Genomic DNA, 23,440 nt, shown 5'->3' with positions numbered 1-23,440 from the left:
GAGGCAGGGACAGAGGTACATCTAAAGGTCAGAGATAGTGAGACAGACAGCCACAGATGATGACAAAGTGAGAGAGACAGAGACAAAGAGACAGGAGGAGAGGGGCAGCGTCGGAGCAGAGGGGGAGAGAGGGGGGAGTCAGTCAGAGTTGGATCAGAGTGCAGACAGGAGCTCCCTCCCCAGGACAGGGCCTCACTCTCTGCCCCAGGACCCTGCTCTGAAGCTCGGGGTACAGTGCCCTGGGAGAGCCCCTGACCATTTGTGGGGGGCCCTGACAAAGCCCCTCTGAGTCAGAGGAGTCTGGGGGGTCCTGTCCATCTCCTTGGTGGGTGAGTGAGGGCAGCAGGAAGAGAAGGGGAGAGGCCCGGGGCTGGGAGACTGGGGGTCTGAATGGGTGTGAGGCCTGGAGGGCCCTGAGGGCCAGGAGGTGACTCTGTGAGGCTGTCCAGCCCTCTGCCCTCCCCCCCCCCCCCGACCTTCTGTCCTGGGGAGATGAGGGCATTGACGTGCTTCAGCGCTGGCTTCAGGGAGCTGTCATAGCGCACACTCAGGTTCTGGATCTGGATTTTCCCTTGGTCTGGCCAGTTCTTCGGGATCAGCGATGGTGCTGGGGGCCAGGCTGGGGGTCAGCTGCCAGGTGTGGGCCACAGCTGGTATCCAGGCATGCCCCCCTACCCCCAGGCTCCTCGTGTCCCCCGCAACCCAAACACACATCCACGCTGGGCCCTTTCCCCAGAAGTCCTCCCGCACCCCTCACCCAGCAGCCCCTCGTAGCGCTCCGCTTCAGTTTTCAGGAGCCCGTGGATGCGTTTCACGGCCCCCATCTGGAGCTCCATGTCCGCCAGGTTCCTCACCATCCAATTGAGGTAGTTGGACACCTGTGGGGAGCAAGCCATTCACAGCCAGTGATCACTTGGTCCTGTCCCTGGCCACCAGGATGGCTCTTCTTACAGTTGAGGATGCCTTTTGCTGCCCACCGCTGACTGTCCAGGGGGCCCTCCATGGGGGTTACAGTGAGTGTGGACCCTCACCCACCCCCATCTGGGGCCCAGGCCTGGGTGAAGGGGCAGGGACCTGCAGTAAGCCCTCCTGCCCACATGGTCCCTCTGGCATCAGACTCGCTATAGCGTGGGGTAAGGCCTGGGAGCGTCTCAGTCAGGGAAGGTGCCCTGAGCTTCCCCAGGGGCTGGTGTCTGACTCCTCCTCTGCCCCACCTGCTGCCACTCACCATTAAGGCATAGGTAAGGCCCAGGCCCACCAGGCCGGCAGAGAGCTCCCTGTGCAGGGAGTTGGAGATGGAGGTCACGGCCGCGATGAGGACCACACATGCACCAATGTACTCCTGCAGAGGCAGTGGAGTTGGCCTGGACCCTCAGGGGTTGAAGCCACAGCACCCCTACCCCTCACTCCCTTCAGGGCAGAGAGCAGCTCAGCCAAGACTCAACCCCAGCCCCGCAACACATCATCAGACACACAGGAGGCTGTGAAGGCTGGAGCCCCAGTAGACAACGTGTGCACGTAGCTCTGCTCCCCCCGCCCCCAAGCCCAGCATGCATGCCTCACCAGCTGGTCCATACCTGTCATATGACCCACTTCAGACACACCTGTCACAGCTAAACACACAACTGTTCTCGCTCTTGGCACACACCTCAGACACACAAGCCTCCAGGCAGTGATATAAGGAAGAGAGGGCTCAGGTCAGACACGGGGAGGACCACCAGAGGTGGGAAAAGCCGGAGGGCTCGATGCCCACCCCGTACGCACACCGGGCCGGTATCCGTCCTCTCTTCCCACGCTCCGGTCCCTGTTTGGCCCTTGCTCTGGCTGCACAGCCCTATCAGAACCCCCTGTCCCGAGGGTGCGGGGGGCTGGGGGCCACTTGCCATGCGAACTTCGAGCCACCTGTTGGCGGCTGTGAGGAAGAGGGAGGCGATGTTGTTGGAGTCCGTGTATTCAAGGAGCTTCTGCTGGAACCGGGCCTCGTACCTGGAGGGAGGATGGGGAGGGTGAGGGGGAATAATCTTGGCCCACGTAGCCCTCGGGACTTTCCTCACCTGCAGAGGGGGCTACCTGGGCCTCAGCAGCCCCCAGACATGCCACCTCTGCCACCTTATGGATGCCATTCCTTCCTGGAACTCCTTCCCAGCTCCCTTCTGCTTATTCAAACCTGTCAAAGGTGCCACCTCCTTCAAACGCTTGTTTTCACCCCAAGACCTGTTCTCCTCTGCAGGGCTTCCCCGTTACAATAAAGCGCACCTCCACCCACCCAGGTGCTCAGGCTGGAAACCCAGGAATCATCGGGATTCACATCCAATCCCTCAGTCCTCTTATTTCTTTCTCCAAAATAGCCCTGGCCTCTGCCTGCCTCTGGCCTGCTTCCTGCCCACTGCAAACTCACCTGGACTATTGTATCAGCTTCCTGATAGGTCTACCTGCTATCTCCCTACAGTCTACCCTCCACACAGCAGCCAGCATAATCTTTCTAAGTCATAAATTGCATCCTATCTCTCCCCTGCTAAGAATATGAATGACTTTTAGGATAAAGAACCACCTCCTTGCCAGAAGCCTGTGTGAGCCAGCTCCTGCCAACCTCACCCACCTCCTTCCATGCCACAAATTCCCTTGCTCACTGTGTTGCAGACACAGAAATTACAGTAAAGTAATTTATTACTTTACTTGCCTTTTTTCAGTTTTGTGACAATGCCAAGTTCTTCCCCACCCTAGGGCCTTTGAACATGCTGTTCCCTCTGCCTGGAATGCTTTCTCCTCTGCTCTTCCCAAGGCTGACTCCTCTCAACTTTAAGGCTTTACCTTAAGTGGCACCTCCTCAGAGTGGCCTTTCCTGGCCTATTTTTCTCCATCTCTGCAGCCTGTTTGTTTCATAACCTCTGCTCATATGTTAATTTCTCCAGCTGTTTATTGTCTATCTCCCTCACTAGACTGTAAACTCCATGAGGATGGAGACCATGTTTGTTTTGGTCACTAATGTATCCCCAGCACCTGGCACTGTCAATAAATATTTGTCGAATGAATGAAACTTCCCTGACCCTCTAAGATAGATGGGACCTCTCTGTACAAGGAACTCTGGAGGCTTCTTTCCTGCCCTCGTGCCCTCATCACGTTCTCCCTTGTGTTACTTTGTATGGATCTGCCTCTTCTCTCTGACAAGACTTGGGCTCCTGGTGTCGCTCTCCTTGGCCACACCTTCAGACTTTGCGCCAGGCCTAGAGGAGGGGGCAGGTGTACTTGTTTGATGGTGAATGAAAGAATGAATGAAAGCTGTCTCAGCATGGTCTCAGGGAAACAACTGAGGGGACTCAGAAGAACTCAAGATGGATCTCGTGGGCATTTGCTTTTCACTCCCAGAAGCTGTTTGTTCTGCTTCGATTTTTTCTGGGTGGAGGGCCTGTGTCTGAATCATGTGTCTGAGGAGAGCAAAGCAAGTCTCTGAGTTGTGAGAGGGTGTGATCGCCCAGCCACAGGGTGGATGTGTGTGTGGGGGTGATGTGTCTGAGGGGAGTGTGAAGCCATCGGTCTGAGGGTTTGTGTGAGTAAGTGGGTGTTGAAGATGTGTATGTGTGAGTGCACGTGTGAGTGTCTGGGGAGTCTGAGGGGTGTGTGACTGGCCTGAGGGGTGGGTGTGCATGAGAGTGTGCGTGAGATGGGAGCTTCTGTGGTAGGTGTATGACAGTGTAAGGAATGTGGAAAGACCCCCAGTTTGGGGGCCATGTGGACCCAGGTTGGAGTCTGAGCATTATTACTTACAGGCTGTGTCTCAGGACCAAGGCTCAGTTTCCTCACCAGTAAAATGGGGATAGTAATAGTTTCTACATGGACTGAAACAACCATTCAGTGTTGGGCACCCTTGAAATTTTTCTTGGGAAAAAGCAGGGCCTCCAAAAAAACCCAGAAGGTCAGCCAGGTCTGGGTTCCAAGCCCAGCACCAGCTCTCACTGTCTGTGTGACCTTGGGCTGGTTACTCAGCCTCAGCTGTAGAGTGTGGCTTCTCCTACCTATGTCATGAGGCTCTTATGAGGATTAAATGCAATAACCCACACATATACCTGGCACATGGGAAGTGTACAACCAATAAATGCTAGGTAGCTCTCAGCAGGACAGACCTCTGGGCAAAAAGCCAATGAATTCAACACATTCAGGGATGATTTAAAAAGTCCTTCACTCAAATTTAAAACTCACTGACCATGTCAATGCAGGGTGTGGGAGGCCTCCCAGGCAGCAGTTTCTCTGGCTAACCGCTGGCTTGGTCTGAGGCTGGTTGCAGGATGCGGGCATACACTCAGATCCTACTGAAGGGTCTGGCCCACTCTAGGAAAGTCGCACTCTCTCTGCCCCAGGCCCTGCCCGAAGGCCTCCAGGATATCAATTCTAAAAGAGGAGCATCACCGAAACTTAGAGTAGAGGTTGGCCCAGGAGTGTTGAGGGGTCTGGAAGGTGAAGGAACTGGGGAGTTCAGGCTTGAGAAGAGGAGGAGGCTGGAAGGAAACCCTGGAGTCATGCCAGGCTCCAGGGAGCTTCTGTGGGGAAGACAGCACAGGCTTGCACAGTGGCAGGGGATGTCCAGGGAGCAGAGCCAAGGCCACAGCAGAGCTCTGCTCTGCTTTGCTTTACTCAGACAAGACCCAAAAGAGGACCTCCCATCAGCCCCAGACGCCCCAGAGAGTGAACTGGGGCTGCGGTGCTGCGCCAGGAGCCTGGGCACCTCTCCCAGGGCAGCAGCTGGACTTTGGGGGTTGAAGGGAGGAGATGCAGGCAGGCCTCCTCAGACCCTGTCGGCTGACCCTTGAGCCCTAGGGTTACTGGACACAAGGCTGGCGTCACATGGTTACTGTCATGCCCCGCACAGCTGTGCCATCCTAAAAATAACCTAGAATCACTCTCTGGGTGAGGCTTAGAGGCCAGAGCCCCAGTATCTGGGTCAGGGGTCTCTGGCCTGTCTATCTGGAGGAGAGATGCCCTAATACTTCAGACAGAGACTGAGGTGGGGAGCAACAGCCCCCTCCACTCCCAAGGCAGCCTCAGATGCTTCTGTCAAGCCCAACATCACAACTCAGAGTGGCAAGAGGATGGTGGGAGTCTTGGAGGAACTGAAACTGAAGTTTTGGGAGAGTTCCTCCAGCCTGGTGAACTCTTATCTCCTCTTTGAGTCCTAGCACTAATGACACCTCCTCAATGAAGCCTTCCATGACTGCCTCCCTTCTATGCTCCCAGAGCCTGTGTCCCCCTTTCTTTCAGAGTACTTGTCACATGGGTTTGTCCTGGCCTGCTCAAAGCCTGGACTGTAAATGCCTCCAGGGCAGGGGCTCATCTGACTCATTTTTGTCTTTTTGGTGCCTGGTATGGGGCTTGGTGAACACTCAGTAAATGTTTGTTGAATGAACAAGCAGGTTCAAATCTGTACTTTGTGGGACCTTACAGAGAGCCTCAATTTCCTTATCTGAGAACTGGGAATAATCAAGCTTTCCGTTTCAGATTGCAGTGCAGAATGAATGAGACTGGCATGTAAAGTACTCAGCAAAGTGTTTGGCTCACAGGAGAGTCTCAATGAAAGATGGCCTCAGGGCTGGCCCACACCATGTAAGGGCCTTTCCAGCATTGATTTGTGAGGAACTGTTCCAGCCTTTTCTCTTTTCATGTTTTACTTTAGTTCACAGAGGCCATGGGCTTGGCTCTAGGCCTGAGATTCTCCTCTCTGGATCATGCCGCTAGAGCCCACTAGACCTGACACCTTGGGTGGACTGGCCTTGGGGCCTGATGAGGTGTCGGGAGACATGTGTCCTGGGCTTTCCTAAGCAGAGCCCTGAGAATTAAATCTCATGACCTGTGACCCTGGCTCCATCCCCACCCCCCTACCCCCCCCAGGGTGAATCTGGTACCTGAAGGCCCGGATGGTGGTGAGACCTTCCACGGTTTCGGCAAAGTGCGAGAGCAGCGGGAGCTGGGTGGTGTCGTCCAGCTGCTGCAGGTCCCTGTGCGGGGGAGCAGAGCCAAATGGTTAAGAGGGCAGCTCAGGGCTCAGCCTGGGTCTGAATCCTAGCTCCACCTCCTACTACTGTGCGGGCAAATGGCTTCACCTCTCTAGGCCTCAGTTTCTCGCCTGTAAAGAGGGAAGACAAGGGTACCACCCCATCAAGCAGTCGTGAGGACTGGATGAGCTCGTTAATGTAGATACTTAAGCAGAGCATGCTGAACGGTTACTGTTATCCTGGGCATCACCCACCTCACGTCTGCATCTATCCATTTGCTTTGCCGCACCGCCTCACTCTGCAGCAGTGTTCCCTTTCACAGGCGAACAACTTGAACAGCGAGTCAAAGGAACAGAAAGACCAAACTCCACGCTTTCAGTCCCCTCCCCGATAACCACCACAGGCTTTGGATTTAAAGAGCTCCTCGAGAGGGAAAGGCCAGTGGTTTCCATGGCAACAGAATGGTTCCTGCTCCCCACAGCTGCACCTTGACAAGTGTATTAGTGCCAAGGAGGTCAGCTTGGGAATGCAGGAAGCGGCCTTCCTGGACAAACAGTCCCCAGGGCCAGAGTGGGTGCCAGGGGAACAGGGTGGTTTCTCTGGCAGAAGAAATGAACCTTGTAGAACAGCTTGTACGGTGTTTAAAAAGCCACTGTGATCTTGTGAATATCAGTGCACTATGTTCCATGTGGGTACCAGGGGATTCTGGATCATCCAGGCAAAAAGCCGTTTATACAAATCGTGATCCTGGTGGGCAAGGTAATTGTGGCCAAAATGTATCTAAATTTAATTATTATTATCATAGCCAATCAGTATTTTGACTCATTTCTAACAAACTCTGTGAGAGAGAGTACTTAACTCTCAAGTTAAGTTACCTTAAGTAACTTAACCTTAAGTACAAACTTGAGAGAGGTACTTAACCTTTCTGACCACAACTCCTAGTAAGAAACACATTTTATATCACGAATCAGTACACACACACACCCCCATACATGACCAAAACAAAGGTTTCATCAAGCAAAGCTTACTGTTACTATGTGAATACAGTCTGATATTTTCTATTCTATTTCATTAAAAAAATTACTGGTTGTGATCTATGATATTGATTTCATGACCCACTGATAGGTTGTGATTGGCAGTTTGAGACACACTGGCCTAAAGATTCTTAAAAATTGTCCCTACAAATCTTTGAATCTATGAGCTTAACAGAGTCACTCCCAGAAAGAACTTCCAAGAGAACATTCTTAGAAAATTTTGAGTAGGAAAGAGTCATGCGTGGCTCCAAGGCTCATGAAGGCGAATGTGATCAATGCGAAAGGCTGTGAGAGGCTCCCTCAAGTCAAGGCTTCCACCCACGCTCTGGATCCACGTGGGCTGGGAGGTCTGGTTGCCATAAGACCCCTCACATCAGGTGCCCTCTGATTTTATGCATCAGCCATCAGCCTGTACACTGGAATCATACGATCCTCCTGGGAAGCACTTTGGCAAAATGAATGAAGGGCATAATCACGTGCCTACACCCTGACCTAGCAATCCCATTCCTGAGCATATCACCCAAGGAAATAGTTCAAATAGTAACTGCAGTGTGTGCGTGCTGACAGATGGTTATATTAGGATAGTGGAATATGAATATTTCAATTTTCCACTGTTTTGGGGGACACGACTCTACTACTTCTATGATGATGATTCTAATAACAGTGCTGAAGTGCCTACTGCAAAGAACTTCCCATCCCTCACCCCCTGGCAAGTGCTGCCATCACCTGGATGCCACCCGGAAGTACTTTTGGATGAAGTAGCACACGACAGCCAGGGGCAGGAGGGCCACGAGGAACACAGGTGTGACATAGGAGATGACGGCCAGAGCTGAGACACAGAGCAGGGTGGAGCGGCTCAGGCACTCCAGCGTGGACGGGATGTGCTGCAGGAGGGGAGGGTGAGAAAGGCAGGTGAGTTTTGGTATTTGATCACCTTCAGTGTGTTACCTGGCGCCATATTTTGCTCTCTTCCTTTATTACGGGTGCATGTCTTACCCCTGCAGCTACACTGTAGGCTCCCTGAGAACAGAAATTAGAACTTTGTTTTTCACCATCTAGTATGACGGCAAATAAAGAACACAGGCTAAATCAAAATGAATATTCTCCACAAAATCAGTCACCTTGGTTTAGAGTATGCTTGGAACCTTATTGTGAGCCAGAGTGGGCTTGGATGGAAGCCAAAGGGATATGGTTTCCTTCAGCCGTATTATGAGGGTCTCCCAGGGGAGGCCCCAGGTCCTGAGGCAGCATTATAATCAAATGGGGGCCACTGGGTTCCTACCCCAAGGCTCTGATCTGGGGAAGCCAGCACCAGGCAGGAAAAGCTCCTGGGGGCCTGGCCTCTCTGAACTGCGGAAATGCGTCGTGGTCCTGTGTACCTGGTCGATGGTGTTACAATCGGATGAGAACCTGTTCAGGATGCTTCCAAGGGGTGTGGTCTCGAAAAACCTAAGAGGTAACCAGAGGAGCAGTTACTCATTTGTTTACTGATTTCCTTCCTGTTTACTGAAGGAGGACAGTCATTTCTTTCGTTTCAATGTCTATGGGGTCATCCCCAGGTCTGCTTTCCCAGGGGCATTTGCCTTTGCAGGTCTGTAGACATCTGGCCTGTGTCGCTGAGAATTTGTGCGGCCGCCCAAAGGGGTGCTGGCCCCTCCCCAGCCTCTCTGACCCTACAGCCCATGTGTGACCACTGCCTCCGTTCTCAGCTTATCGCTCTGCCTGACTCACTCAGGACTCCCTCTGTGTCCTCCTGGGGTCACAGAATTCTCTCCAGAGGGACAACTCTCCCAGGGTGGGGAGGGGACAGGGCCCCGGGGCAGCTCGTCGGCCGGCTGACCCTGCAAGGCCACTCCGGCTGTCAGCACTCCGGCTGTGACCCAGAACTGGCACAACCCCAACAAGAGGATTTCAAAACCACAGATCTGGACAAATAGAGGGTAAGTAAACCTGGAGGCTGTGTCTGTGGGCCACAGAGTGCTCACAAGGCTGAAAAGTAAAAAGTGCAGATGGTGAGGTCTGGCATTGAGGAGGGGCCAGATAAGCTGTTTGCCTACTGTGTTTGTAAACCGAGTTAGCCAGCCAATTGGGCTGTGACAGCTTTAAACCTCTTTCACACCAAGCATCCTTTGGGGTTTTTATCCATCCCATTACGGAGGATGAGAACAGCTTCCCTGTGTGTCCCTGGGGTCAGAACCTGCAGAATGGCTGCGGGTGGAGAGAGAGGCAGGGGAGGTGAGAGCTGAACCGTGGGTGGTACCTGCCTAGGGAGGGGAAACTAACATTTACGCAGAGCCTGCAGACACTCGCTGTGAAGGGCTGTGGTGACAATGAGATGAGCTAACCATGTAAGATTCCTAGCACCATGTCTGGCTGAGTAAATGCCAGTTTCCCTCTGCTTTCTGCACCGAGGAGGGCACTTTTCTCACATCATCTCCTTGAGTGACCCCTAGAAGCCTGCGACAGAGATCGTATATCCCCATTTTATTGACGGGAGACCTGAGGCCCAGAGAACAATGACTTGCCCATAGCCCAGCAAAGCCAGGGGAGAGGCCTACCTCATGGGAGCCAGGATGATCTGGTTTAGTAGGCTGCAGTGCAACCTCTTGGCCACCTTCAGCCCTGTCCACTCCACTGTGGTGGATGTGACAAGGCACAGCACGATGCCCAGGCTGCAGAGCACCGTGAACACCATGGCGTAGACGGTCTGGTCGAGGGAGCACTCCTGGGCCTGGCAGAGAATTAGGCAGGGTCCTGCGGCGGGGGGGAGTCCATGCTCAGCCCTCCCCCCGCCCCAGCCCCGGCACTGGGGCTGCTGGCCACACCTGGCTGAGGGAGCAGTTCCTGGCCATGGGGTTCAGGCTCAGGGCGCTGTCAGTCCACTTGGCCAGCCAGTAGTCAATGGCCACCAAGACCATGTGCTTGAGCAGCTGGGAGAAGACGAGCAGTGAGAGAAGCAGGATGCCGGCCGAGGACAGGTACTTGGTGCAGGCCCGCCACGGGATCTTGGCGCGCTGGTGCAGCACCGACGACAGGTTGTCCTCCTCCTCACTCTCGGCCACCTCCTCTGCAGGCCGCAAGAACCCTCCCTGTGGCTTCACATTGCACACCCCTCTGAGGGGAACCAGGGGGTGTGTCAGCCCCACTTACAGATGGGAAGACTGAGGCACACAGATGGGATGGGATTTCATCAGAGGCACACTATCGCCCCACTCCCAGAACCCCAAACCTTTGTCTCCTCATGGTTGATAAGACCTCAGGCCATGATTTCACTCCAGTCCCACTGTCTGTACCTTCCTCCTCTTCCTCATCCTGCAGGAGGCCATCTCTTGAGGACATGGCCCGGGGCAGGCCCTGGGGTGGCTCTGTGGCTTTTCGCTCCACAATGGTCTCCTGAAAGACAGATGGGTCTGGACGATGTCCTTGGGGTGTGCAGAGGGGAAAAGGGAGGGTAGGGGGGCAACCACCACCAGTGATGTCCAGTGTCAGTTTCCAGGTTGCCCTTGCCTGGGGGATGGTCCAGATGGACACATGTTTGCCTGCCAGAATTTATTCCTTCCCCTTCATCAGCTATTAGCACCCCAATGTCCCTGTGGGAGACCACCTTTCCCCTATTCTTAGTCTCTGTGATTCAGGGGGGCTGATCATTCTCCCTTGCTCCTGGGGTGTGCACGTGACCCAGGACTGGTCAATCTTCACATTCCACATCCCTGACCACAGTGATTTGTTTGGGGTGGGCACATGACCAAATTGGACCAATAAGAGTCAGCCCTGGGACTTTTGCTAAACTATCATGAAAGAGGCACTTTCCTTCTGGCAGAGTTGTTGACCTGGGAGAATGGAAACCTGAGATTGCCAATGGCCTTCATTGTTATATGAGAATGAAGCCAATGTGAGGTGAGTAGAGCCAAGGGATGGGGAGAAATAGATTCCTGATGATATTGCTTGACTACCTGGATCTAGCTCCACCTGAAGCTATGGCATCAACTTTCCAGTTTCTTGAGCCAATAAATCCTTAACTACCCACTCTTTTTTTCTTTGCTTAGCCAGTTTGCATTGGTTTTCTGAAGCTTTGTAACTAAATGGTACCTGACTATCTCAGGATAAGGGGAAGTCATCCTCCCGACTCTGCCTTGGGTAGCTGGCACAGGTACTGGCTCTCTAGTAGGAGCAAGTTCATGCCCAGCTCCCACATCTGTCCTTTGTGTGTGTGTGTGGGAGGGGGGGCTTCCTGGGGCCAATGAGGGCAGGAAGGCGTTTATGAGTTCAGGTTGTAGCAAAACCTTCCCTTCAGGGGGTGGCTGACTGGCCCCCAAAATACACCCACCTTCTCCAGCTCTTGGTCCTGCCGGTTCATGAGGGTCTTCCAGTGCTCAAAGAGCTGGCACTCAGACCTCTGGAAGTCCTTGAGTGTGCCTTCCCTCTGGATGGTGCCGTCCTTCATAGCGATGATCTGGAAAGGCAGAAACAAATGGGGGGGTGGGGCTGGCTGGGGAGGAGGAGTGGAGGTCACACCTCTGCCTGACCGAGAGGTCTAAGATGGGTGTACACAGAGCACATATCTTTTCCCCACCACGAACGGCCTCCAGCTTGCCCACTGCCCTCAGCAACACACTCCAGGATTTAGAGTCTGGTACATCTTGGGGGGGGGGTATTCTCAATGGTTGCCCCGTGGTCGATAGGAGGGTTTACAGAGCAAATTAGTGCATCCTGGTCAAGCTGTCTGGTTATCCCCAAGGACTCCAGCAGTGAGAGCTGTTTCCATACACTGAAAGGGCTAATAGCACATTACCCTTAGCTCCTCCTTGTGGCAGGTCTGATATGTTCCACCAGTGTTTGGCAAAGCACCTGTTGGTCTAAGTGTGTGTGGCCTCTTTGAAATCAATAAAACTTATTTTATTTGAAACATTCAATGTTTTATACTCATGTAGACCCATCAGTAATTCAGAAACCCATCCTGCTCCTCTCACCCCCACCCACCCCATGCTGGGGTTCAGGGACGGATGCCCAGGAGTCCTGTTCACTGACACCTTGAGGAACAAGGCACCTCCGTGTCTGCCTTCTTTGGACTAAAGATTGTCCTGAATTGTCTCACCAGAGTCACCACAAAAACTCAGACACAAACCTGTACCTGTTTTAATAGCTTTTTTAAAAAATCTAAATTATTTTCTTTTTTCTGCTTTAATATCGTTTTTGAAAAATCTGGATTTTTTTTTTTTTCATAGTAGAGGGAAGATCTTACCACATGTAGAAGAAAGACTTATTTGGGGGGAATTAGCAGGGCCGATTAACACAGACCTGAAGCTTAGGAAGGACCTCAATTTCCCCGGACAAATTTATGTAGGATTCAGGCAAGACCCAGATTTCACAAGTCACATGATTTCCATCTTAAAAATTAAATGCTTTCCAGTTATTTGAAAAGTAACTATTGTCTTCATGTTGAGTAATATGGGAATTTAATTGATGTGGGATTTCACAAAATTGCATTCTACTGGTAATATTGAAGTTTCTATTAATACTGCCGTTGTTCGTTTCCATATTTTCCATTTGATCCTAACTTGAATCTGATGCACTAGTGGGCAGGAAGATGGCTCTCCCCTCCAAATGGGCACCCCCCAAGGCTAGGGGGGTGAATCATCAAACTGGGCAGGAAACAGAGGTAAGAACTGAGTGTCTGCTTCTTTTTGAGACTTCTTTGTGCCAGCCTTGTGTGTACCCACATGGGCCCCGGGTCAGGATATGGATGTCTGCAGCTCTAGGTGATACCAAACCCTTGGGCTACGCAGGTTCTCCCTGATTGGCCCAGCCTGTGTGAAGCCATCCATTGCTGATCTCTTCTGCTTTGTGGCCCTCAGCAGTCATTACTGAGACATCTGATTGACTCCTTTGAAGATGTCCGACTGCCTCTCCCACCTCAGCCCTCCACAGCTTGACCCCCTTGTGGCCCCTCACCCAGTCTGCATGCGGCAGGTACTGTAGCTTGTGTGTCACTAGGACCACTGTCCGCTTATCATCTCGGAGCAGCTCAAGGATCCCAGCCTGCATCAGGTGGTCACTCAGATGGACATCCAGAGCTGAGAAGGGGTCATCCTAGGCAGAAGGGAGAAGGTAGGGACACATGTGGGAAGAGGGGATAACAGTGAGTGTAAAAACCACCAGAGTTACATCAGCTCTGGTTTAGGGACTGACACTAACCCAGCCCACTGTGTGGTCCCGGATAGTGCAACCAATCTTTCTGGGCCTCAGTTGCCTCATCTTGAAATGGGGCTATCAGTTATGCTTCTCAAGCAGATCTAATCACAAGCATTTCCTGACTCCTGAACCTCCGTTGACTCCCCATAGTTTATTGAGTCTGAATTCCTTAGCACACTAATCCAGGCCCTTTATCACCTGCTCAGTCTTCCTTTCCAGTCTCACTTCTCATCTGTCTTGTGCAAGCTCCCTACGCTCCATGTTTCCAGGGAATTTGCCATTCCAGACCTTTGCCCAAGCTGTTCCCTCTGCCTGGAGTGCTGATCTGCCTCTTGTCTGTCTAGTGAACTATTACTCATAGTAATAGTGGAGGGTGGAGAATAAAGCTGGGGTCAGAGACCTGAGGTTCCTTCTTCTGTGTGTCCAAATGGGCTTCCTCTTTCCTTCTGTTTAACTGACTCACTCTTCAAGACCCTCCTCTAGGAAGCCACCCCCTCCCCCCGATTACTCTAGCCCTCACAGTTGTCTCCCTGGACATAGTCTGTGTCACACAGTTTGGCTTTCAAGTGGGCTGTGGCTCTTGAGTGTGGGTAAGCTCTGTCTCCCTAATCAGACTCTCAACCTTTGAAGCCAAGGGCTGGGTCATAGAATTCTTCAGTATCAACTAAGGCACCTCACACAGAACTTGGCATGAAGTAGGGCAGATATAGATAAGTTTTATCTCATGTTTGATTACTAGTGGTTACCTGGAGTGCTGTGTTGAGAAGGATTCTGAGGCCAAATTAAGTTTCCATGGGAAAGAAAGCTGTGATCAATTAGCAATGTCTGCTCTGGGCATGAGATGAGAAGTGGTAACTCACCTTCCATGTATTTGCCATTTTTATAGTCGGGCTAAATAAGTGTTAATAGGTTGGGGCTGTCCTACAGGGAGGAGGCCTATAATTACTACTCACCTCCCCTTATGGCTACTGCAGAGCCCAGTGTGAAATCCACATGGGTCAATTGGACTAACCTTGCCTCAGTTTCTCCATCAGTAAGATGGGTAGGTAATATCTCTGGCAGGAGAGGATTGCTCCTGGAGTGGGAGGTTGTTGGGCGATGGTGTGTGTGTGTCTATCTGTGCAGGCAATGAGCCAAGGTGGCAGCCAGACACAAGGGCCCCAAGGAGGTACCAGCTGGTGCACTCACCAAGAAGACGACGTTAGTGTGCTGGTAGAGGGCTCGGGCCACGCTGATTCGCTGGCGCTGACCACCGGACAGGTTGATGCCCTGCCGCCAAAGGGGAGGAAAGGTCATGCCCTCACAGCCCTTCAGGAGAGACTGTCCTGGCCCCTACTTGTGAGCTCTTTGGGAGGGAGGCCTGGCTCTATGCACTTTTTTGCCCCCTCCACCTGGCAGAGAGGGGGAACTTGTACATGTTTACTGAATTCATTCAGAAGCGGGGAGAATGATTCCCAAGGTGCTAGGGACCATCTGACCCATGAAAACCAGAATGGAGGAAGGGCGGATTTAAATCACACACAAGGAGGACAGCCACGGAAGAATCCTATTTGTTTAAGCTTATGGAGGAGGGACCCCGCCCGGAAAGGGAACAGGAAGAACAACCCTGAGTCTAGCGCAGTGCCGTGCGGGCTCTTAGTACATACTTGGGGCATGAATGGAGATGTCAAGTCATCTGCAGCCTGGGAAAATGCTAAGCTGACCTCTGCACCAAGCACGACTGAAAACTTTTCGAGGACAGCCAGCAACCCAGGGCTCAAGGAGATCATTTTGATCCCACTGCAGGCAACTCTTCAGCCTTCCCCTTCTCTCATTTCTCATTACCTGTTCTCCCTGAGAAGGATGTCAGGGCATGGTAATGGTGATGGGTGGGGAGCAGGGGAGGCTGAGGGCCCCAACTTTGAGAAACACCCCCTGGAAGCTGCTACTAACCCGTTCCCCAATCTGGGTCTGGTCTCCATGGGGCAGGATGTCGATGTCTGGTTGCAGGGAGCAGGCTTCGATGACCATCTTGTACCTGCAGTGGGGTGGGTGGGGACACAGCTGATCAGCCTGGCCAGAGGTGGGCCTGGGCATTTGCAGAGGGTCATTACCCTCCAGGCAGACATGCCCAGGAAGAGCAATGGCTTTAATGGGCCTCCTGATGGGTGTAAGCAAACACCCCGTGAGCTTGAAAAGAGCTGAGGGCAGCACCTGACACCATCATGAAGAAAGTTAAATATTTGAAAGATGAAATTGGATGGGAGCAAATAGCCACATAAGTGACAAGAGAGGGCCTGTGGCCCCTGTGCAGTGGGAAAAGCTGCAGCCAGAGCCCATGCTTGGAGCACTGCCAGGGAAAAATCACTGCTGGTTTGCTTAGGCAGTAAATGATGATGGCTGGTCAAATATTTGCCCAGCCTGCTCCCCTCACACTTCCCTGGTCAGCTCTCAGCCTGGGCAGGTGCCAGCCAGAGTGCATGGAGACATCAGAGTGCCTCGGTGACATGTACTTGGGTGTCAGGAAGACTTGGATTTGAAACCCATTTCTGCCACTTACTGGCTGGGTGGCCTTAGGAAAGTTACCTAACCTTCCTGAGTCTTGGTTTCCTCATAAAATGGGGATAATAATAGTACCTGCCTACTGGGATTGATGTGACCATTACAGGAAATCATGCATAGCAAGAACATCTGGAAAGAGCTCCATGGATGTTAGCAGTCATTAGCACTGGAGGGATCTGTGTACAAGCTGTGGAGCTGGGGGTAGGGAATCACGAGAATGGAGACTCACGGAGGGCTGGGCGAGCCTTTTCACCAACATCAAGAGAAGGCACCAGGGTTCCTGCACCTCCCTCCCCTCCTGCCCTCTCAACCATGGGAGTTGGACTGCCCTGATGCCCAGCACATCTGGATCATTTCCAGATGGACCATATGGAACAGGCTGGAATCCAGATAAGGGGGCTGGAGAGCAGGATGGCTGGGTGAGGAAGATCGATGGAGGAGCAGGCAGCAGGCTGGGCTTGGGGGCTGGGGCAGTGGCTAATGCACGACCAGTTTCTCCCCTCCCCAGCTTGCCCCCCAACCCACCTCCTCGAGGCTTTTACCGTTGTTTGTTGAAGGGACTCTCAAAGGTGATGTTCTCCTCCACGGTGGCATTTAGCAGCCATGGTTTCTGAGAAGCATAGGCCACGGGGCCTCTCTTCCTGGAAAAAGCAGGGCAGGAGTAGGGAGGTATTCTCAGGAGGTCATTGTCAGAGGTGGTTGTCAAGCTGATGGCTTAAACTGGGGCAAGGGGGTGGGGGCAGCACTAAGATGAGGAGGTGCAGTTGGCAGAAATCTGCTTTGTGTGGCTCCTGGTGGCCTCTCGTTCCCCAAGGGCCCGAGGCAGTCTTGGGTGCTGGGTCTTAGCTGGCTGGGGGATAAGGGACCTCAACCCCTCCCTGCTCTCCACCCTTCCCTATCCCACCCTTTCAGTCTGTTCCCCTTCTTAAGTCTCTACCCAGAGCCTGGGAAGACCCCAAAGTGTGAACAAACTAAGTAAATACTTGAACCCTGATTTCCTCCTTCCTTGAGTAGCCCTCAAACCACTCGACTTTGATGTTAGCAGGTAACACTCCAAATGGAACTTTTTAAAAATGAAGAGTCAAGGAAACCACATTTAGTGTGATGTGGTTTCTGAAGACCAAAAAAAAAAAAGGAAAGAAAGAAAAGGAAAAGATGATCACCAGACAAAAATGATCTGGTGTGAAGGGAGCAGCTTGATACACGGAAGCAGTGGTGGCCTCCGAACCACCGCACGAAGCACAGCGCCCTCCCTGGCCTCCTCTGCAGCTGGGCTGGACCTGGGGGGCTCCCTTCCAGAGCTCTGTGGCTCCCTTGGCCTGAGACCCCCTCTGAGGAAGTCTGCCCTGGAGGGCGGTGCTCTCGGGACACAGTACCTGACATCCGAGTCGGTTGCCGTCTCCCGCTCTGGGCTGCAGCAGGGGAGGAAAGACGTACCTTCAGGGTTCACCTGAGTAGACTGAGTTCTCCATAGACATTTTGAGATCCCTCAAACCCAGCGTGAGTGCCTTTATAATCCCTGAGACCAAGACTGCAGCCACAAAAGCCACACGCCATCCAGGGGGAGCCTCCACTGCCTGAATACACACGGCGTGTGTGAGGAAGGCCTCAGGGAACCTGGTTAAGTTACGAGGGAGAGTGGGGGGAAGGCACCATTGGTGTAGGCTCATGGGGGTGGTGGTGCTTCCCACGTCAGAGGAGCATGAGGCCGATCATGTGGCTCCTGCAGACCCAGCCTCTGCATCAGGGCACGGAGGTACTGGCCAAGGGCTTGGGCTGACATGGCTGCACAAATGTCTGGGGCAGGAAGTGCGCTTTGACCGTAGCCAGGCCAGGCCGGGCAGGCCACCATGGGTGCCTGCAGTCTGGGGATGGTAACCCACAGCCGATGGAACTCAGTGTGGCACCTAGAGAGCTGAGAAGGGCTCCAGGTGTGATTTGCAGCCCCAGGTCCCTGTCAGAAGACAACCATGGAGCCTGGGGGATCTGCCAACAGGGACATGGTCAGTTGTGGTGTCCACGTAGCCTGGACAGACCCCAACTGCTCCAGTGTCAAATACTCCGTCCCGTTGTGCTCATCCATGCGTTCATACTTGTCACATACCATGAGGTCTGATTTTTGGCTCAAGAACTATGGTCACTATGGCTAGAGAGTCTGGGCTGTCATCATGCCCCGACACTTGGCGACAAGGTGGGAGAAAGGGCAGAGAAAGTATGGGGAAGTGAAACCTCTGTGGTGTTGGAGAGTGAAGGCCAGAAGCTTAAACGGATTTCCAAGGTCAAGTCAACCTCCCACTCCTGACTTCCCACCACCTCCAGTGTGCCTCGACTGTCTTGAAAGAGGTGTGGTTAGGGAGGGTTTTGAAGGTCTTAGAGCCACATCAATCTATTTCACTTGGATGTTTTAGACAACCAGAACATAAAGCACGTTGAACATAAAGCAACACAAAGCAACACGACTGAATTTTCTGTCTCCCTGGGGGATACCCACCTCCGCTTTTTATAGCTTTGTTTCTCAACTTTTTTTCTTTCTTTTTTTTTTTTTAATTTATTTTTTATTTTTTTATCTTTGGCCGCTCTGTGCAGCATGCGGGATCTTAGTTCCCCGACCAGGGATCGAACCCATGCCCCCTGCACTGGGAACGTGAAGTCCTAACCGCTAGACCGCCAGGGAATTCTCCAAGCCCCTTCCCTTTGTTGGAACCCACTTGCGACCGAGCTCCAAGGCTGTACCTGGGGTCCTCTCCCGTCTCGCCGTCAGGAAGGCTGCTGGGGCACAAATGGGAAAAAACAATACCAGTTACTTCTCACTCCATTGCCTTCCTCTCCATCACACTGTGTCTTTGGGGAGAAGCAACCCCACAATCCCCACCCCTCCGACCCATCCCCAGTGTCCCCAAGTGGCTTCCTTGGGGGCAGAAACTGTTCTTCTCAATCTCTGTCCCTCCCGCAGCAACTGGATGGGCCCCCTCCGAACAGCAAGGGCTTCATTAGTACTCCTGGCACAACTCCAAACAGCAGTAAAGCTGGTTTGGCATCAAGACTGGCTTATAGTTGGGAAAACTAAGGCTCAGGGAGGGAAAATGACTTTCCCAAGGTCATAATCATTTCATACAGCATTTTCCAACTGTGGATTGGGACCCGAAAATTGGGTCTGAAACAAGTAAATTGCAACTGCACTTAAAAAGAAAAGAAGAAAATACCAATGTGCATTGCATGTGGTCAAGATGTGTATTTTTTGTGTGAATTTTTTTTCTCTTACCTATCAATGCATAAATGTAGTGGGCTGTGATGTAAAATGTGTTTCATACTGTGGATTACAGTAAAAAGTTTTTAGAAAAACACTGAGTGAGGTGACCTGAATTTTGGTGCCAACTTTGTCAGTGCTCTTTCTCCTGCCCCAGGCCACCTTTCAACCTTCCAGAAGCAACCTTCTCCCAATGAAGTATGTACTTCTGACATGCACATTTGGGGAAAATCAATCTGTTCTGTCTTCATGCAGATCTTACTTTAATAATAGTAAAACCAGCTAACATTTATTGAACTTTTATAAGCACTGCAATAGTATTATCTATTTTAAAGCTCAAAAAAACCATATGAAGGAGGTCCGCACTTTATAGACAAGGAATGTGAGACTTAGAGAGGCTAAGTAACTTGCCCAGAGTCACACAGCCAGCAAATAGCAAAGAAAATAGATCTGTAACTCCAAAGCTTCATGCTCTTAATGACTATGCTACATTGCTTCACTGTGATTACCCAGGCCATACCTCCGATAAATTTCTTGCCAGGAAAACAGGATGGACAAAAACAGGGATGGAAAGAAGCCTGATGAAATTCTCTTTTGTCCTCTGCTGAGGAGCAGAACAGAATGGACCCTGATGGATATATAATCACCAGTTCCCTATGATCCTATTCACCGATCTTTATGGTTTCATTTCACTCCCTCAACTCAACCTAACCTCATGTTCCCTAACCATCAGACTGCTGTAGTTTATGGACAAGCTGGTAATGTGAGACAGATTAAAAAACCCAAGCTTACAAATTCCAACTCTGCAGCCACAGCCCAGATAAGCTCATCGCTGCAGTCTTCTGCCTTGACTGCTTCCAGGGTTGCAAAGGCTGTTATTTTTCTGGAGGGAAGCACATCTGTGGCCTCCCTGAGGACCCCAGCACACATTGAACTCCCTCGGCTCTAACTCAGTTTGCATCATTATCTGGGCTGTTCATTTAGCCCTTATAATGGACTACCTTCTTCTCTAATCAGCTCCTGTGTAAGTAAGTCTTTTATCCCCAGTGGGATTTTAAGGCAGGAAGAGCATCTTTTTCAGCTCCCACAGTGCTTAGCACATGACAGGTCTGTAATAAATGGAGGTTGTTAACAGACATCTTTAATCATTTGGGAGGAAGGAAGGGAGGGGGGCTAGCACTCAATGCCGGCCATCCTCATGCCAGGCACTGTGTGAAGTTGTTTGTATTCATCACTTCATCCTCACAACACTCTATAAAAAGATGTTATTATCCCCATCTTACAGATGGAAACACTGAGGCTTAGGGTTTGCCTGATGTGCCCAATGGTACAGAGCTAGGAAGAGGGGAAGCTGGGATGTGAATCCAGGTTCATCTTCTCCTCTTTCCAGTGTAGTTCCAGCCTTCCTAGAATGAGCCTCCTCATTGTGTGTGTATGTCTTAATCTGAAAAGTAAAAAACGGTATGTGTGGCGCACACTTCCTCTCATTGATTGCTGGGCTCTTAAATGAGTGTTCCTCTTCGGCCTGCACTTTTGGGACCAAGCACTGAGCTAAGAAGATGATCTCTCCTTTTCTCTGACCCACCTCCTTCCCTGCAGCCAGCTGTGAGCTGGGTGCCTGTGTGCACGGCAACCTGAATCACTGCACAGAGCCTGCCCTCAAAGGGCTCACGGTCTGGCAGAGCGAATCAGACAGGGACAGAAGTCAGAAAGTTATAAGGGCCAAAAGAAAAGTAGGAGCCAGAAAGTACTATAGAAATTTGGGGGAAAAGTACACACAAACACATATGCAAATACGCAGAGAAAAGACTGGAAACTTCTGGGTGGTGGGATATTAGGTGGTTTTTAATCTTCTTTATACTTGTGTATCTTTTCTCATTTAACGTACATTCTTTTAGAGTCAGAGAAAAATGTACTTTTTACAAGTAGTTTGGAGGAGGAAGAAATCTGAGAAAGTGAGGAAGGGCTCATAGAAGTTACAGGTGAACGGAACCACGAAGCGAGAAGGATGGAGACAGTGGAGGTGGAGGGAGGGAATTCTAGGCTGGAGGAGGAGCCTGCATGAGTGCAGGCAGTGTGAGAAATGGAAAGAACATGGGCTCTAAAGTTTGTACCCGATGGGCTTCTCTACTCACTGGTTGTGAAATCTTAGGCAAGTCCCTTTCCTTAGGGGAGCCTGTTTCCTTATCTATAAAATTAGGGTAATGGTAGGAACCTCACCATGACTCTGGGAGAATGTATTACCAACCTAGCTCATAGCTGGTTGGAGGGAAGGACCTGGGTGGGGTTCGAGAATGAGGGATGGGGTGGGCGGGAGATCATCCTTTCAGCGCAGTGCTTGGTTTCAAAGGCACAGGCAGAGGAGAAGTCCAATGGCCCCAACATTCATTTAAGACCCCAACAATAAATAAAAAGGAAAGCGGTGGAAATTGAGGTTGGAAGGGGAAGTTAGGACTTATGGGTCTCCATGGTCCATTCATCCTGCCCCAAAGGGGCTTGTTGCTGCCCTGAAATGTTACCTTTCACCCACAGTGCCCTTTCCGATTGATGTCGTTGGGTCCTAATGCCAAATCTCTCAGTGAGAAAAGGGTTTTTCTTATTGTTCAGATGAGGAAACTAAGACACAGAGAGGTGAAGTAATCTGCCCAAGGTCACACAGCTATCGAGGGGCAGAGTCAGGACCACAACCAGAGACTATCTAGTTCCCAAGTCGGGCTCGTCATGTCCACATGGTGCCCCAGCTGTCTGCCCATCATCTCACCACACCTGCCTCCTGCAGGAAACCTGGGGTGCCCTTGAGTCCCTGACCCAACTCCCCAAAGGCTCCAAGGAACTGTATGAACAGATGGGATCACAGAGTCGTCCTGAGACAAGCCTATTTTTCATCCTGGGGAATCGGGGGTCTCAGGAGGCAGCCTTCACGCCACAAGGCAACAATGTCCTGAGGCAGGCTCAGAACAAGTAGGGCCCGGGGCGCACACCTCCGGGGGTGGCAGGGGCAGCAGGGAGCTCCAGAGAGGCCAGTTTGCAGTTCCTCGTGGGGAGGTACCTCAACGCTTTCCTCGGATCCCAGCTTCCTGCTGTCTCCCCAGGGCTGTTTAAAATCAATCTACTGTGGACATTAATGGCCCTATCCTTTATTTCCAGGGAAAGAATTTCATTTGAATATATCTGCTAATTTTGAGTGTTTATCAGAATGTTTTCCTCTTAAAGATTAAGGAGAGAGTTTGCAAATTCCCAGGTTAACAGTGCATCGAAGCAGAGAGCCAGGCAGGCGCAGGTGACTATCAGTAAAGTGAATATTTGGGAGCTGCATGAGACCTGGGTTCTCCCAGAGACCTGGACCCGGGCAACAACCGATGTGCAGGATCCACTCAGGGCTGCCGCAGTAACTCTCCAGCCTAGAATGTAGGGCCTCACCCCTTGAAGCCCCCATGCCCATCCTAGGCCTCTGTCCACCCAGGACTGGTGAGCCCCCTGAGGGCAGGGGCCAGGTCTTCTCCTTTGTAGCTTACACAGAGTGGTTCACAAAATACACATCCTGTGGGGGGGCACCTGGGGCATGGCATGGAATAGCCCTCCAGCCCCATCTCCAAGGAGCTCAGTGTCATGGGAGAGACATGCCCCTGCATACGGTGTGAGGCGTGCACGAATAGGATTTGCACATTCCAAATGCTGGTGGAGAAGTTGGGTGGTGGAGGTCTGGGTGAGGGAAACAGCTTGGACAAACGCATGTGGGAAGGAGAGAGAGGTAAAGACGCATTTAATGGCAGTCTCCTAAAGGTCATAAGTTGTTCCTGGTTCATTCATTTAGCAAATGCATTCATTTGGCAAAGGCGCTGTGGATTCAGAGAGACAAACAAGATATGATCTTTATCCCCAGGGAGCTCACTACAGTCTCTCCTGGAGACAGGCTGGAGTATAATTAAAGAGCAATAGGGGAATTTTGTTCCTGGAATAGAAGTACATCGTCAAACAATAATATTTATAATAATATTTATGGGGCATTTGCTACATGCCAGGTTAAGCCTCACATTAACTCCACGGGTAATAAGGGAAAACTGGTACAGAAGGGTCACAGAATTTCCCAAAGCACAGAGTCCAGATTTGAACCCAGACAGCCTGCCTCCAGAACTTTTGCTCCTATCCGCTCAGCAATACTGCTCATTTTTTTCAAGGAAGGAATAAATGAATGGTTGTACACACAAAGCAATCTCCCCAGAGCGTTCTCTGTTATGCCCCTCCTAATCTCCCAAATCCCTGCCTTGTGCCTCCTGGAACTCCTTCTGGCTGCCTGGTCACCAGGTCTTGGCCCTGGTATGGATGAAAAACACCGGAGCGGCTTGGCATCGCCCCTGCCTCTGGCTGCAGACAGGCAGGCCTGCGGGAGGGGCTGCTGGGTCAAATGCTATTTTGCTCTTGGCTCATTTTGCAAGCGCATC

The 23,440-nt window shown here is 51.7% G+C and overlaps 1 protein-coding gene across 10 annotated transcripts in view; it reads right to left on the bottom strand.

The window, feature by feature from the left end:
* ABCC8 (ATP binding cassette subfamily C member 8) overlaps positions 1-23,440 on the bottom strand; it is a 74,753-nt gene that overhangs the window by 3,515 nt on the left and 47,798 nt on the right. For 4 of the 10 annotated variants that reach the window (XM_082341385.1, XM_082341381.1, XM_082341386.1 and 1 more), the window contains 17 exons: positions 18,485-18,520; positions 17,128-17,163; positions 16,294-16,392; positions 15,143-15,227; positions 14,399-14,479; positions 12,971-13,108; positions 11,346-11,471; positions 10,312-10,411; positions 9,844-10,085; positions 9,577-9,749; positions 8,398-8,467; positions 7,745-7,902; positions 5,895-5,987; positions 1,884-1,986; positions 1,229-1,342; positions 758-878; positions 477-607 (listed from right to left, as the gene is read on the bottom strand). In XM_082341385.1, coding sequence (XP_082197511.1) covers positions 477-607; positions 758-878; positions 1,229-1,342; positions 1,884-1,986; positions 5,895-5,987; positions 7,745-7,902; positions 8,398-8,467; positions 9,577-9,749; positions 9,844-10,085; positions 10,312-10,411; positions 11,346-11,471; positions 12,971-13,108; positions 14,399-14,479; positions 15,143-15,227; positions 16,294-16,392; positions 17,128-17,163; positions 18,485-18,520 — 1,906 coding nt within the window. Of the gene's footprint in view, positions 1-476; positions 631-757; positions 879-1,228; positions 1,343-1,883; positions 1,987-5,894; positions 5,988-6,238; positions 6,263-7,744; positions 7,903-8,300; positions 8,468-9,576; positions 9,750-9,843; positions 10,086-10,311; positions 10,412-11,345; positions 11,472-12,970; positions 13,109-14,398; positions 14,480-15,142; positions 15,228-16,276; positions 16,898-17,127; positions 17,164-18,484; positions 18,521-23,440 lie in introns of those variants that run through there. The other 6 variants (XR_014231390.1, XM_082341384.1, XM_082341389.1 and 3 more) reach the window with 6 other exon arrangements.

The sequence above is a fragment of the Balaenoptera borealis genome, assembly GCF_965194805.1.
Source record: "Balaenoptera borealis genome assembly, chromosome: 11".
In the NCBI taxonomy this organism is placed as follows: domain Eukaryota; kingdom Metazoa; phylum Chordata; class Mammalia; order Artiodactyla; family Balaenopteridae; genus Balaenoptera; species Balaenoptera borealis.
The sequence above is the reverse complement of the archived record's forward strand: the minus strand, read 5'-3'. Positions and strand labels throughout refer to the sequence as shown.